The sequence below is a fragment of the Bos indicus x Bos taurus genome, chromosome 4, assembly GCF_003369695.1.
Source record: "Bos indicus x Bos taurus breed Angus x Brahman F1 hybrid chromosome 4, Bos_hybrid_MaternalHap_v2.0, whole genome shotgun sequence".
Lineage (NCBI taxonomy): Eukaryota > Metazoa > Chordata > Mammalia > Artiodactyla > Bovidae > Bos > Bos indicus x Bos taurus.
Genome location: NC_040079.1, coordinates 72,824,286 through 72,840,852, shown reverse-complemented (window position 1 = coordinate 72,840,852; position 16,567 = coordinate 72,824,286). Strand labels below are relative to the sequence as shown.

The 16,567-nt window shown below is 47.1% G+C and overlaps 1 protein-coding gene across 6 annotated transcripts in view; it reads right to left on the bottom strand.

Annotated features, from left to right (window-relative positions):
* The window catches only part of ATXN7L1 (ataxin 7 like 1), a 256,174-nt gene that overhangs the window by 160,528 nt on the left and 79,079 nt on the right, over positions 1-16,567 (bottom strand). For 3 of the 6 annotated variants that reach the window (XM_027539684.1, XM_027539685.1, XM_027539687.1), the window contains exon 3: positions 15,924-16,022. The exons of the other annotated variants lie outside the window; for them this stretch is intronic. In XM_027539684.1, the coding sequence (XP_027395485.1) occupies positions 15,924-16,022 (99 nt within the window). The remainder of the gene's footprint in view (positions 1-15,923; positions 16,023-16,567) is intronic. 6 annotated transcript variants of the gene reach the window in all.

Sequence of the window (16,567 nt, the reverse complement as noted above, 5' to 3'; positions counted from 1 at the left end):
GAGAATACCCATGGACAGAGGAGCCTGGCGGACTACAGTCCATAGGATTGCAAAGAGTCACATATGACTGAGCGACTAACACACACACACGCGCACATAGATTTGGAACCTGACTTTAGGAACAATGGGAAACTACTGAAGGTTTTTAAGCAAAGTGGTGACAGAATCAAAGACATACTGTTGGAAGATCAGTTAGGTGGCCTATGAGACACAACAGCATACATACGTCCACACAAAAACCTGTTCATGCATGGTCACTGTAGCATTACTCATAAAAGCTAAGGGTGGAAGCAACCCAGTTCAGTCACTCAGTCGTGTCCAACTCTTCGCGATCCCACGGACCACAGCACGCCAGGCCTCCCTGTCCATCACCAACTCCTGGAGTCTACTCAAACTCATCTCCATTGAGTTGGTGATGCCATCCAACCATCTCATCTCATCCCATCTCATCTCATCTCATCTCTGTCATCTCCTTCTCCTCCTGCCTTCAATCTTTCCCAGCATCAGGGTCTTTTCAAATGAGTCAGCTCTTCGCATGAGGTGGCCAAAGTATTGGAGTTTTGGCTTCAACATCAGTCCTTCCGATGACACTGAGGACTGATCTCCTTTAGGATGGACTGGTTGGATCTCTTTGCAGTCCATGGGACTCTCAAGAGTCTTCTCCAACACCACAGGTCAAAAGCGTCAATTCTTCGGGGCTCGGCTTTCTTTATAGTCCAACTCTCACATCCATACATGACTAATGGAAAAGCCATAGCCTTGACTAGACGGACCTTTGTTGGTAAAGTAATGTCTCTGCTTCTTAATATGCTGCCTAGGTTGGTCATAACTTTCTTTCCAAGGAGTAAGCGTCTTTTAATTTCATGGCTGCAGTCACCATCTGCAGTGATTTTGGAGCCCCCAAAAATAAAGTCTGACACTGTTTCCCATCTATTTGCCATGAAGTGATGGGACCAGATGCCATGATCTTAGTTTTCTGAATGTTGAGTTTTAAGCCAAATTTTTCACTCTCCTCTTTCACTTTCATCAAGAGGCTCTTTAGTTCCTCTTCATTTTCTGCCATAGGGTGACATCATCTGCATATCTGAGGATATTGATATTTCTCCTGGCAATCTTGATTTGAGATTGTGCTTCATCCAGCCCAGAGTTTCTCACGATGTACTCTGCATATAAGTTAAATAAGCAGAGTGACAATACAGCCTTAACATACTCCTTTTCCTATTTGGAACCAGTCTGTTGTTCCATGTCCAGTTCTAACTGTTGCTTCCTGATCTGCATACAGATTTCTCAAAAGGCAGGTCAGGCGGTCTGGTATTCCCATCTCTTTCAGAATTTTCCACAGTTTGTTGTGATCCACACAGTCAAAGGCTTTGGCATAGTCAATGAAGCAGAAATAGATGTTTTTCTGGAACTCTCTTGCTTTATCAATGATCCAGCAGATGTTGGCAATTTGATCTCTGGTTCCTCTGCCTTTTCTAAAAACAGCTTGAACATCTGGAAGTTCACGGTTCACGTATTGCTGAAGCCTGGCTTGGAGAATTTTGAGCATTACTTTACTAGCGTGTGAGAAGAGTGCAATTGTGAGGTAGTTTGAGCATTCTTTGGCATTGCCTTTCTTTGGGATTGGAATAAAAACTGATCTTTTCCAGTCCTGTGGCTGCTGCTGAGTTTTCCAAATTTGCTGGCATATTGCGTGCAGCACTTTCACAGCATCATCTTTCAGGATTTGAAATAGCTCAACTGGAATTCTATCACCTCCACTAGCTTTGTTCATAGTGATGCTTCCTAAGGCCCACCTGACTTCATGCTCCAGGATGTCTGGCTCTAGGTGAGTGATCACACCATCGTGATCATCTGGGTCATGAAGATCTTTTTTGTACAGTTCTTCTGTGTATTCTTGCCGCCTCTTCTTAATATCTTCTGCTTCTGTTAGGTGCATACAATTTCTGTCCTTTATCGAGCCCATCTTTGCATGAAATATTTCCTTGGTATCTCTAATTTTCTTGAAGAGATCTCTAGTCTTTCCCATTCTATTGTTTTCCTCTATTTCTTTACACTGATCACTGAGGAAGGTTTTCTTATCTCTCCTTGCTATTCTTTGGAACTCTGCATTCAAATGGGTATATCTTTCCTTTTCTCCTTTGCTTTTCACTTCTCGTCTTTTCATAGGTATTTGTAAGGCCTCCTCAGACAGCCATTTTGCCTTTTTGCATTTCTTTTTCTTGGGGATGGTCTTGATCCCTGTCTCCTGTACAAGGTCATGAACCTCTGTCCATAGTTCATCAGGCATTCTATCAGATCTAGTCCCTTGAATCTATTTCTCACTTCCACTGTATCATTGTAAGGGATTTGATTTAGGTCATACCTGAATGGTCTAGTGGCTTTCCCTACTTTCTTCAATTTAAGTTTGAATTTGGCAATAAGGGGTTCATGATCACAGCCATAGTCAGCTCCCAGTCTTGTTTTTTGTTGACTGTATAGAGCTACTCTATCTTTGGCTGCAAAGAATACAGTGAATCTGATTTCAGTATTGACTACCTGGTGATGTCCACGTGTAGAATCTACTCTTGTGTTGTTGGAAGAGGGTGTTTGCTATGACCAGTGCATTCTCTTGGCAAAACTCTATTAGCCTTTGCCCTGCTTCCTTCTGTACTCCAGGGCCAAATTTGCCTGTTACTGCAGGTATTTCTTGACTTCCTACTGTTGCATTCCGGTCCCCTATAATGAAAACGACAGCTTTTTTGGGTGATAGTTGTAAAAGGTCTTGCAGGTCTTCATAGAACCGTTGAGCTTCTTCAGCATTACTGGTCGGAACATAGACTTGGATTACTGTGATATTGAATGGTTTGCCTTGGAAACGAACAGAGACCATTCTGTCATTTTTGAGATTGCATCCAAGTACTGCATTTTGGACTCTTTTGTTGACTATGATGGCTACTCCATTTCTCCTAAGGGATTCTTGCCCACAGTAGGAGATATAACGGTCATCTGAGTCAAATTCACTCATTCCTGTCCATTTTAGTTTGCTGATTCCTAAAATGTCAAAGCAACCCTGATACCCATCAACTGTTGAATGCATAGAGGAAATGTGATATATTCATACAATGGGATATTATTTGGCCATAAAAAGACATGAGTGCTAATGCCTGCTATAATATGCATGTTGCTGCTGCTGCTGCTAAGTCACTTCAGTCGTGTCCAACTCTGTGTGACCCCATAGACAGCAGTCCACCAGGCTCCCCCATCCCTGGGATTCTCCAGGCAAGAACACTGGAGTGGGTTGCCATTTCCTTCTCCAATGCATGAAAGTGAAAAGTGAAAGGGAAGTCACTCAGTCATGTCCGACCCTCAGCAACCCCATGGGCTGCAGCCCTCCAGGCTCCTCCATCCATGGGATTTTCCAGGCAGGAGTACTGGAGTGGGGTGCCATTGCCTTCTTCATATTCAATTACATCAGTCCTGTCCCACTCTCTGCGACTCTGGACTGAGCCTGCCAGGCTGCTCTGTCCACGGGATTCTCCAGGCAAGAATACTGGAGTGGGTTGCCATGCCCTCCTCAAGGGGATCTTCCCAACCAGAGATCAAATTCACATCTCCTGTGTCTTTTGCATTGGCAGGCTGATTCTTTACCCACTGAACCACCTGGGAAACCCCACTACAAATATGGATGAACCTTAAAAACATATGCTAAGTGAAAGGAGCCAGTCACAAAAGGCCACATATTAAATGATCCTCTTTATATGAACCGTCCAAAAGAGGCAAGGCCACAGACAGAGAGAGGAGATTAGTGCTTGCCTTGGCCTGGGAGTCCTGGAGGGAACTGGAGAACTGCTAACGGTTTACAGGTTTCTTTTGCAGATGATACAAACATTGCCAGATTGACAGTGGTGATGGTTGCACAAAGCTGTGAATATATTACAAACCACTGAATTATATGCTTTAAATGGCTAAATTGTATGATACACGAAGCGCATCTCAGTAAAGATGGGGTGGGAGGTAGGGAGATCAGTTTTGAGGAAACCAGCGGTCAGAGCCTCCTCGTGGGCCGCTGGGTGGAGATAGAGCCCTGAAGGGCACTCTGCCTGCCTCTCCTTACCTGACCGGCTCCAGGACCACTGAGAGCAGGGTGGACAGGTGGAAATAAAAGACACAGCCTTCATGAAAGTGCTTTGCCTCACACATCTGAGTTTCCTCTCCCCCCACCCCCCACGCCCTCATTTTCTAGACGCAACCTGTGTTTTTATCGAAAACCATCAGACATACCATGGTTCTACTAGCTGCAGGGGGAGGCCACAGAGAAGCTGAGTTCCTCCTGATGTCAGGACGGCTCATTTATAACCCAACACATGCTTCCAGTGCAGCCCGGATACTTGGAAGGAAATGGAATTGACACATTGGTCACATGGCCAAGAGCCAAGGCCCCTGCTCCAGGGGAGGCTGGATGGGAAGGGTGAGATGGGCCCTCACTGGGGCGAGGACCCCATGCTCCCGTGGCGGGATGCAGGCCAGGCTGGGGCACAGGCGCACTGAATCTCTGCAGCATTTGTGGTTCCAGGCGCGGCTGGTCATTTCCCCTCTAGGACTCACCTCTGTTTCCACTCTGACTAAGACGTTACCGGAGGGGAGCGTTATTAGTCAGTGCCTGGTAGGCGGGGGCCTGTGACAAGGGAGGCTGAGAGAGAACCCAGCTGTGACAGAGGCCCAGGCGGGGCCCACACAGCATCCGGTACCCTAGCTTCAGAGCCTCCCAGCACATGGAGGACACTCCCAGTCCCACACTGCTGACACCACTCTTGCTTTACTTTCAACTTACAGAATATTTTTATATTATATATTCTTTTTTAAAAAATAACAAAAGTGATACGTGTGTTTTGAAGATACATTTGAAAAATACAGAAAAGCCAGAAGAAATTAAAAAAAAAAACCACTGGCAGCCTTTATTAACACTTTGCATCTCATTTAGATTTAGTCACATTTTCTATCCAGGAACATGTGAAACCAGGAGCTGGCAAGGGCTAAAACATTTATTTATTCAACAGCATTTCCTGGGCTGCCTTACAGTCTTTCTGCAATAGATCAGGCTATAAGGGAATGAAAGAAATGCATTAATTTAAAAAACAAAAAAAGCATTCGCACACTTGCCTGAGCACCTACTCTGTGCCAGAAACTGAGTGCAGTAAGGGAGGCTGAGAGGTAGGGGGTGGGGAACATGGCTCTTGACCTTTGTCATGGGCCCCGATGACCTGTCCAAGGTCCGTCAGGCCTCTGGCTGCTGTCCCGCTTCAGCATTCCTTCAGGAAGCTGTGGAGCCCCCGCTCCCCTGCCACTCTCCCACACCTGTGGGTCGAGAGTTGAAGGTAAATGTCAGGCTGGGCAAAGCCTGGCCACGCTGAGGGTGTCCTACTCTGGGCCCTTCGCGTCACTGGGGCTGTTCTTGGTTCCCTGCAGGGCAGTTTCAATTGTGTCTGCTTAGAGTATGTCTCCCGTGGAAACTGAGAGGACCTGCTGGCCTGTTTGTATATTCCTTAGTGATCGGACCTCAGAATCTCAACAGGCTTCCTGGGTTCTGAGAGTCTGCCAGATGGGAGCTTCTCAGAAGACCACCACTTCCAGAGGCCAGGCCATTTTGATCAGTGTATCGTCTGCTTGGGGATGAGGGAGGAAGGCCAGGGAGCACTGGAAATCACTACGCCTGGCATCATGTTGGATATACTATTAATTAATAACTCTCCCTCTCAATTTACCACCCAAACAGAACTTTTAGTACACAGTTAAAAATGGTGGTGTGTTGATGTGGGCTTGTACCAGCTTTTGAGAGCCAACTGTGCAAGTCTCCCAACGTGTTCCGTGAGATCAAGGCGGTAGCTTGAAATCAGACCTCATGGAGTATTTACACCATGGAAAGGGGCACTACAGATCAGGTTTTTTCTTTTCTTCAGCAAGCCACATTGTTAAACATTTACCAGCATACCACTGAACAAAGATGGGGGAAAAAAGGCAAAAGTGAAACCACCTGTAATGACACCCCCTCGGGATAACCACTGTTAGCATGTTAAGATACATCCTTCTAGACTTTGCTATCTGATAACATTATCTTAGGTAATCCTCATAATTAACCCACAAAGTTGCCATCATTCCACTTTCCAGGCAAGGAAACAAAGCTAAGAGATCCCATGAGTGATCTGTAAAGCAGGATGAGACCCCTGCTCTAGAGTCCATACTCCCATCTTAGCCAAAGGTCTTTCATAAGAGCAAGATCCCATTTTAAAAATGAAGGAAACAGTTTGATGAATGGAAGCCTTGCATAGAGGACCAAGGCTCTGAGGAACCTTTGGCATTTGCACAGGCCTGGGGTCAGAAGGAGGGATTTTGAGCACCGTGCCCTTTGCTGTGTAACCTCAGGGAAGGTGCCCAACCTTTCTGAGCAACTGTTTCCTCATCCATAAAATGGGGCTTGCATTTCTTGCCTCACGGAGTTGCTGTGAAGGCTTATAAAATTTTCCTGGCCTTTTATTTTCTTCCTCCAGGGATTTAGGAAAGCGTGTAGAGAAAGCTTTACTCAAGGTCTTCTCCCCTATCTTTCAAAACTAATTCCTTCTCCCTCCAGTGGGAGAATCTTTGCTCCAGGCAGCACATTCTTTGACCCTTCTTCAGGACCATTCACAGCTGACCTCCTGGGGAAACTGCAAGGTTCCTCTGACCTGTAGAATTCCCTCTATGTGCACGGCACCATCACACACAAGTGTGGACAGATGAGGGTTGCAAGCCACTGGCAGGGCTCTCTCTAGGCAGTGGTCAGGCCCCAAGAAAACATGCACAAAGATGATGGGACTTTGCCCATCACAGTGTTCAGTTATTCCTCCATGTTCAATTATTTCCCTACCACAAATCCATGCCTGTCTGTTTTGTTCCATTTTGTCCCTACAAACGAATTAACTGTTGATCAGATACATCAGATAGCACCACCATGGCACTGTCACAGAAGTGATCTTAATTATCCTCCTGTCTGATCATTGGCAGGGTGAGAGCAAGATCCATAGCTTCATTTTGCAGATGGGGAAACAGGTATACTCTTGATTCTAGGTAAGTATTTTTTGGTTTTTCACCCCAACCCATTATACACATACGTGCTGTGCTAAGTTACTTTAGTCATGTCTGACTCTTTGCAACCCCATGGACTGTAGCCCGCCAGGCTTCTCTGTCCATGGGACTTTCCAGGCAAGAATACTGGAGTGGGTTGACATTTCCTCCTTCAGGGGATCTTCTTGACCCAGGGATCGAACCAGCGACTCTTAGCTCTCCTGAATTGGCAGGTGGGTTCTTTACCACCAGCGCCACCTGGGAGACCCCCCATACACATATACATACCTGTTTTATCTATCCATCCATCCATCATCTATCAAACACATATATCACACTCTCATATGTCCTGGTCTACTCATTTCTTTTTATTTTATTCTATTCTATTTCATTAAAAAAACATGCTGAACTCTTGAAATTAATTTCATAATCCTTCAATGGGTCACAACTCAAAGTTTGAAAATTACTCTTCAAAGCAATCCAGTGAGTTAGGGGTTGAGCTGAACCTGAGAGATAACTGGGGGTTTACAGAGGTCAGAGATGGTCCTCAGTGCTGGGAGTCTGAGGCCATGAACTGAATCATTAGTGCCAGTTATACACTGCAGCTCACAGGAGCTGTACTGTATTTCTTCCCGAGTCTGCATTCAGTGAGGCATGTCTGTGGCCTGAATCAGCCAAGGTGGGAGTATTTACACCATGGGAATCAGCATCCATTATAAACCAGGGCTGCTTCTCTTGGAGAGCTGGCTGTGAAAACACTCACCAGCACACCACTGACCAGCATCTACTCTGGCTTCACTCTTTCCTGGATCAATTTCCCTAGTTATCAAAATGGAGAAGTTTATATTTGTTATTTACCACATCGGATGCTGAAAGGCTTCTGTGAACTTGAGAGGAAATTAATATGTTAATATAAACTTATGATAATGGTATTGATCATTAGCCCCAAAACATGCACAACAGAGACAGGTAAACATACTGATCATTTTCTGTATCAAATGAGCACAAAAAGGCTACAACTTGTTCAGCTCTGGTGATGATAAGGGGGCTGGGGATGGGGGAGTGGTGATGAGGGAGTGGAGAATTAAGCTCTTTTCAATGTCTGACAATATAATGCTTACTCTTTAAGGGTTATTCCTGGAGCTTATTCACAGATTAGGCTCAGACTATCAAATTAATGCAACTTATATATGGATCACACACAGGTTATTCTCAGTGGCTTCCCTGGTGGCTGAGACGGTAAAGAATCCACCTGCTATGTGGGAGACCTGGGTTCGACCTCTGGGCTAGGAAGATCCCCTGGAGAAGGGAATGGCTACCCACTCCAGAATTCTTGCCTGGAGAATTCCATGGACAGAGGAACCTGGCAAGCCCTAGTCCATGGGGTCGCAAAGAGCTGGACACAACTGAGCAACTTTCACTTTCACTTACAGCAAGCAGTCCTTTACTCTTCCTCTTCCTTAACTTCTGGTGGAATTCTCATCTGTGGAAGTCGATTGACAATGGCATTCATGTTACCAACTTCCTGGCATCCTGGGTCTGCCTCCCGACAGCACTTAGGTTCCCCACAGGTCTTTTCTGGCTCTCACAGCTTCACCTCCCCCAAACACCCACCCACTCCTCACCTTCTGCCCCCTCCCACTCCCAGATGGCAGAGGAGGGATGGAAGGGACAGAGCCCAGCTCGGCAGGAAGAAGAGACCCAGTTTAGGACACCAGCACAGTTGCTACAAAGGTAGAAAAGTAACTGATTTCCTGGTGTAGTTAATGACCCATTTCTTAAGTCAATACTGAAAAAGAAATTGGCAGGACTTGCCTGGTGGTCCAGTGCCTAAGACTCCGTGCTCCCAATGCAGGAGGCCCGGGTTACATCCCTGGTCAGAAAATTAGATCCCACACACAGCCACTAAGAGTTTGCATGCCACAGCTAAAGATCCTGCATGTCGCAACAAAGACCTGGTACAGCCAAATAAATAAACAAATACATTTAAAAAAAGAAAGAAAGAAATTGGCAGACTAGGAGGAGCAGCATTTTATAAATGGCCTTCTGAGGGAACACTTCAGACAAGCAAAGTTGTGTATAAATTTTCCTTTATACCCAATATTCACTTAGTGAAAATGGCTGAAGTAAAGGAAAAGGCAGGGTGACATGTCCAATTAGCTATTTGTACAGGATTTGTTTCTATGATGGGAAGACAACTGGTTTTGTGGCTGCAGGATCACACTAGATTCTGTGCACTTTTGAATTTGCCCCTGGAACCTTCCAAAGCTCAAGACCTGGGTATTACCAAGCAACAACTGGTGAGAGTTCAAAAGATAAAACGCTTAAGAAAGAGGGATTCCTTCCTTTTGCAAGTGGGAAGGCCAAGTTAAGCAAAGGCTGCACACAGAAGCAGCTGGAAGCAGACTGCCTTTGAAGGCCGGGGGCTGGGGGGTGGGCAGCTTCAGCAGTGATGCCTGCACTCGCTCAGAAGATCCCACAGTAGGGAAAAGGAAGACAGCAAAGTAGACAATATTGAATTTTAATTTCTTGAAAAAAAAAAAACAAAAAAAGCCCCAGAAAATGGCCTCAGGTTCCCCCAAAGTCTTTTTCAGGGTTCTGAAACCACCCCGGTTGCTATAGAAATCATGAAAATGTCAAGGTAGCATATGACTCTAGTATAACAATAGTTTCATATACTTTTAAAATTGAGTTTCCCTTTTGAACTGACTCTAAAAAAACACAACATAATGGAAAAAACAGATTATGTGATTTCACCACACTGAATCTTTTGCAGGAAGGTAAGTGTGAGCCTCTGCCCGTGGTGGTTAACGGAATGGATCCACAGACTGTGATGGGAACTCTGGATGTGACAACCGTGTGATGATGGCTGGAGAGCCAGTGCCACTGGACTCCCTCGGAAAGCTACCAAAAAGATGAACTCGGCTGGCAGTGGTTTTGATTTGTGGGCTTCCAATTACATAAACTCAGGACAGGGGAGATTATCGGGAAGAACGGCAACTGTGATTCAAGGACACACATGGCTGCCTCCAAGTGGATTCACATTTAGACAGAGATGCCACTCAGGAGAAGTACCTTTCATGGTGGGAGAAGCTGGTCCTAAATGCCTTCCTTTCTCCCATTAATCTTAATATGCTCATTATCCAGTTTTTATTAATGTGTCTTTTCTCTCTGCTAGTAGACTTTTCAGCTGCATTTTAATCACTTATGTCAAATAGAAAGTGTGAGGCGGGGAGAACTTTTCTCCTTTGCTCTCATGGCTGCGTGATTCTGTGTGTCCCCCTCCAAACTCTTCTTAAAGTCACAGAACAAAATAATTTGGGGGCCTTCAAAGCAGTGACCTCTGACCTGACACCTGCCACTCCCCCAGCAGAGTATTGAACTTCCCTTAAGGAAAATTCAACAACAACAAAAAATGCATTCACTTTCCATTTTTCAGATTTCTGAAAACTCATGGCCTGACTGAAGGCTTCAAAAACAATGAAATCTGGAAAGGGAAACTGAAACAGGAGGACTAGAAAAGCAAGCAGTGCACAGTGCCAGCCAGCTTTCAGGGTGGGTGAGGAGGGTGGGTGCAGGTGGCAGGCACAGGGCCTTCTCTTACAAACCAAGGACTCAAAAGCCCCAGTCTGTTCTCACTGAGGCTGGGCCACAAGGCACATCCTGGCAAGGCTGAGCCAGGAGCCGGCCCCACAGCAGGTAGAAGCTGCCCAGTCTGCTGCCTGAACTGACCCCTCCCAATCCCAGCCCCAAACTCCACCCCTGCTCCTGCTTCTCTCACCTCCCACCCACCCCGCAAACCCCAGCCAGCCCACATGGCCATGAAAGACAGCCCATCCCTCCCTCCGCAGGAGGAGGGCCTTTACAGACACGGTCTCATGGGGTATCAAGGCCAGCAGACTGCACAGGGTCCCGGAGCTGGGGGGATCCCCCAGACCAGCCCCTCCCCCAGGCTCCCCTTCAGCTCCCAGTCATACCCTGAAGCAAAACAAAGGAAGGGAGACAGTATGAGGCTGGACCTGCGAGGTGATCTGAACCCAGACTTGAGAATGAAAACCACGAGAGGTGAGCCTGCTCAAATGTGGTGCCTGAGAGCAGGGCTCTGGAGTCAGGCAGCCTTGTGTTCAAGTCCTGACCCTGCTGTTTGGCTCGATAACCCCCTCTAAGCTTTTGTTTTCTCATCAGGGGTAAAATGACATGTTTGTGAAGAGGCTGGCACAAAGTAAGTATGTAGAGTCTCCAACTCACCATCCACTCCTCGGGGAAGACTCCTTTGATGTGCCTGGAGGGGAGGCAGGGTCTCCCTCCTCCCCTTCCTCCTGGCCCTCAGCAATATGACCAGAGTTTTCTTAAGGCTGTACTGGAGTCACTGGATTACACCCCTCTCACCAGACTGCGATCTTCTTACAGAAATCATGACTTAAAAACGTCCTTAGCCAAACAGTCTGATGCATGGTGGCCACTTAATAAACATTAATAAGCTAACAAGGCTGACGTTCCCAAGAAGTTGATTTACTTCCCATATTCCTTCATTTTCTCTTCTGTCAAAGGGGCAAGTTGTAAATGACAATAAGTTGTCCTAATATCCATGCTGCTAACTAAGATCATGAGGTTAACAGTTACATCTCTTTGTTCATTCTTGGAGCTCTTTTGAAGACAAGTACTGAAGCTAAGGAGGAGGCATGCGCGGGCTGGCCACTCTTGTGTTGTTGTTCGGTTGCCAAGCCATGCCCCACTCTTCGCGACTCCATGGACTGCACCCCACCAGGCTCCTCTGTCCTTCACTACCGCCCGGAGTTTGCTCACTGAGTTGATGATGTCATCCAACCATCGCATCCTCTACGTTGTGTAGAGTGGTTGATACCTGTCCCCACCATCCTGGCTCCTTCCTTCTCCAACAAACCATGGCTACTCCCCACCCCACCCACAGCGATGCCCCCCCCCCAAAGACAGAGTTTGGGATGGGCATAGGGGTGCTCCCTCACCCTGGGGACATCAGGAAAGTAGGTGATACAGGGCCTCAAAGCTCCAGACTCCTCCCACCCTCCCTGTTTCAGGTCTGGATCAGCGCAGCAGCCAGGCTCAGCCCAAGGCACAAGGAGCCATCTAAGCTCAGCCTGGTGGAGGATCTGAGTGGCTGCTGGGCAGTGAAGATGCTAGTGGCCAAGAGAAGCACAGCACAAAAGGCTCCCCTGTGCCTGCTCCTGGCTTAGGCTTCAATGACGACAATCGCGGCCCCTAAAAATGTTCCCAGGGATGGCAAGTCAGCCTTAGTTCTCTCTCTTGAGCAGCTGCAGGACACCTAGGCTCCTCCCTGTCCAGCAAACTTGTCTGTTGTTTCAGCCTGGCAGGCTGCTGGTTTCTGGCCTGACCACCCCACCTCTGGTCCAAAAGACAGATGAGGAACATGTAACCATTTTGGTGGGATGCTGAGTCCTGAAACAGTAACCTGGCTAAAGCACTTCTTATAGCAAGGGGTGCTTGGGCTTACAGATAAGCTGCATGGAGAGGACACCCCCATTAGTCCCTCACGAAGTCAGCCCCCATGCCCTGGCCCGGCCAGGGAAAAGTTCTGTATCAGGGACAGGATGGGTACAGCATGTTCAACAAGGACCTGGAAGTAAAGACTGTTTACAGGTGAGCCAAGTCACTTCAGTCATGTCTGACTCTTTGTGACCCTATATAGGCTGTGGCCTGCCAGGCTCCTCTGTCCGTGGGAGACATTCTCCTCCAGGCATGAATACTGGAGTGGGTTGCTGTGCCCTCCTCCAGGGGATCTTCCTGACCCAGGGATCGAACCTGTTATCTCTTATGTCTCCTGCTCTGGCAGGCAGGTTCTTTACCACTAGCACCACCTGGGAAGCCCCAGAGACTGTTTAGTTCACTACAATTCAATTAGAGAGAGAAGAGAAGCATCAACACATTGGGGAAGATTCTAGTCCCTCCCTGGGCTTTCCTGCCTAGTTACACTTAAAAGACCAGACAAGTGGAGGGGCATACGATGCTCTGAAAAGGCCACATGTCACCACAGGCTCCCTTCCCTCCCAGGTTCTCCTGCCTGAGTCACTTACAAGCTTAAATGCTCACTTAAATCTTTATGCCCAGGTTGTTGTCCACTTGAGAACTACAGTTAAGATAATATTTGTTTTCATAAAATCAGGAGGCCTCCCTGGGCTTTTTCCCTCAAGACTTCTTCAGCAGGCCTTGCTTTGTTTCTGTGGAATAGGCTTTTCCTCTCCTGGGCCTCCCTCACCAGAGAACGTTAACAGCTTGAGCGTGTAAAGCTGGTTTCCAGAGGATTTAGGGGTGACTCCTTCCACCTCCATCCCGGGGCCTCTCCAGGGTCCAGGTAGGGTCTCCAGCCACAGTCTGTAATGTCTTCCCTCTTCCCACCCCTATCCAAGAGAGATGTGAGTGACGGGGAAGTAGGTACCATATTTCAGGGAAGAAACAGTGGGTTTGAGGATGAGGAAGTGATGCTGTTCCTTTTAAGACATGTTATGGTCAAAGAGAATTTCCAGATTGACTAGAACAATGCTGTGAAGAACAACTTAAATGGGTCAAGGGAAATCAATGAAAACACTTCCTTTCCTGTCTTTTAGAATAGGATGGTCCACTTCCTTGTTGTGGCAAGCTGAGTCTGCAGGATGGACTAACTCATCCCTTAGTTTCCTTCCAGCTCCTCAGTTATGATGGCTGGTCCATCAGGGAGTGTGTCAGGAGATGAATGCGGGAGGATGCCACACCCACATTACAAGGAAAATCCCTGGAAGAGGTAAATAGAGCATTAAAATCTGAGTGGTTTATTTTTAGGAGGAGTTAGTGAAGGCTGTCTATCTATCTTACTACCCACCTACTCGCAGAGATGGTATCTATACAGATGATAGCATCTATCACTTCTATCAATCATCAAGAACCTACTGTATAGCACAGGGAACTCTACTCAATATTCCATAATAACTCACGTGAGAAAAGAATCTGAAAAAGAATGAATATACATATAACTGAACCACTTTGCTGTATGTATACCTGAAGCTAACACAACATTGTAATTCAACTATTCCTCAATATAAAGTAAAAATGAAGTTGAAATAATCATCTATCTTGATCTATCATAGTTGTCCTATCCCTGTCTCTCATCTCACCTACCTCTGTGTCATACCTGTCTATCATATCTACCTCTATCTGTCTACCATCTCTATGTTTTTATCTCTATCATCTCTCCTCCTATCTTAGAAAGCATTCTAGTTGTGAGCACTGCGGGGCTCTGAGGTGGACTTAACTCAGTCTCAGCCTGTTTGATGGTTTTGAAGGCTACATTTTTGAGTGACAAGGGTGAGACATGGCTTTACAAAACTAAATGAAAAGAAGAAAAAAAGAACTTAGACAATAGCGAAAAACATCAGCTGGTTTTCAGGGGCTGCACTGTGAACTGCATGAGGACAAGGACTATGCTTCGCACACAGCCCCGTGTCTCCCTCCTTCAGCACAGTTCTGTTCATGTGGCAGGAGCAAAGTGGAAGTATGAATCGAAGCGCTCCTTGAATTCAGCTTTCTCTCTGAAATCTGAATAGACTGTAGACTTCAAAAGAGGCTGCTCTGAGGCACACCCACGTCCGCCATCTTGTTTCTTGAGATTCATGGGCCCAGAGGCTTTCATTCCATCTTGAGGAAAACAAGATCAAGAGCTCAGGGCAAAGGGACAGGATGCGGCCAGGGTCCTTAGCTGTCTGTGGGAGTCAAACCATGCACACCAGGGGCTTTCACAGCCCTGCTAAACCCAGAACAATGATGCAAGCAGCACTTCCCATTAGGCTTTCCATCACTTTTTGGAGATTAATTTAAAAATCAACTGGGTAGGGCCAGGCACATCCACCACAGAGATGCTCCACCCTTCCCAGCACAGCGACCTGGGTGATTTCTTAGATGACACGTTGTGGACCTCGAGTCTATGAAGTAGCCTACCAGCAGCGCCTCGTGAACTCAGGAACCGTAACATTTGAAGAGACACAGACAGAGGTCTCCATGAGACTGCCCCCAGGGCAGGCCTCAGCTATTTAGGTATTGCTACAAATGCCATCTGAACATGCAGTTAGGGGCGCAGGGTCAAGAAGACTCTCACCCTAGACATGCCAGCTCCTGCTCCGCTCTGGGGGTAGGGTTCCATCAATTCTGCTTGAAGATTTGGGAATAAAGAAGAGGGACTGACTCAGAATCTGTGAGACTGTGGCCAGGAACGTGAGGCCATCCCAGTGCCTGGGGAGCTCGGTGAGTCCCACAGCAGTGCTGAGTTGACTCCTATTCAGAGGGTCTATGATGAGACCCCCCCTGGATCCTGTGGCACTTGTCAGTGGCTCTGAGTACAAAGGAGAATTGGCTCTGGTCATGGTTTATCTGTAACTGGCAGAGAGATGGCGACATTTTTTTCCCTGAGGCCATTTTTCAAGGCTATGGAGTCCTGCATACGCCCTCCAATGATTACAACCACCACCCAGATGATGCCGCCAGAGCTCTGAGGTAAACGTGCCATTTGGCTCTGTTATGAGATGCGTCCACTTGGCATAGCCAGAGGGCAGTGGCAGGAATTGCTTAATGCCCCCAGGAGTCAGTGTCCAAAGCACTCAGGCCACTGGGACGGCCAGGCTGCAGGAAGCTGTTGACAGATATCCCAAGGCATTCCCTTGTGAAAGGGGGGCAAACAGGAGAGCCAGAGTCACTCCAGCTGGAACCGCCACTCATGTACCAGTGCTAGTGAGGGACAGAAAGGACCTTCGCTCTCAGAAAACTTAAAGAGGTGTTTGTGCTTCCACCAAATCCAGGCTTCTACAACCAGTCATACACACCTGGCAACTCCTCAGATGGTCTGGTGCTGAAAGCTGGCAGCCTTCTGAGCCCAGAGGTCCAGGAAGAAAAAAATCCACCATGGAGAGGATTACAGAAAGCTATTTTAATGTAATGGAAAATAGGATCAATCAGCCGGAGGAGAAAAGTCACAACATCTTCAATCACAAATCAAGCATGAAGTTAGTTCTGCGCCCGAGGAGAAAAGGCACAGATTCTCAGGGAGCTTCCTGAGGCTCTGGGATCCAGCCCCACCACCCCTGAGTCCCAGGTTCAGCTTCCACCACATCCTCTTCCAGCACTGCCCGTCCTTTATCCCTCCCTCCAAATTCACCAATGTCCTACTCATCCTTCCAGGCCGGCGTTAGTGCAACCTCCTCCAGGGAGCCTTCTCCGGTTCCCGTAGTCACAATAACCCTTTCTCTGTATCTGCAGAGTCCTTTGCATTTAAGGCCACACTTAGCCCAGTCTACCTGGAGCTGACAGATACATCTATCTTCTCCCATTTATATGCTAACATTTTATATACTATCTCAGACATTTAAATGTTAAATATTAAGGCTGTCAGAAACATGCTCAAATACTTAAAAGAGTGCCAGTGCCTCAACTGCCTCACTTTAGACTAAGGAGTCACCTAGTAGGCAGC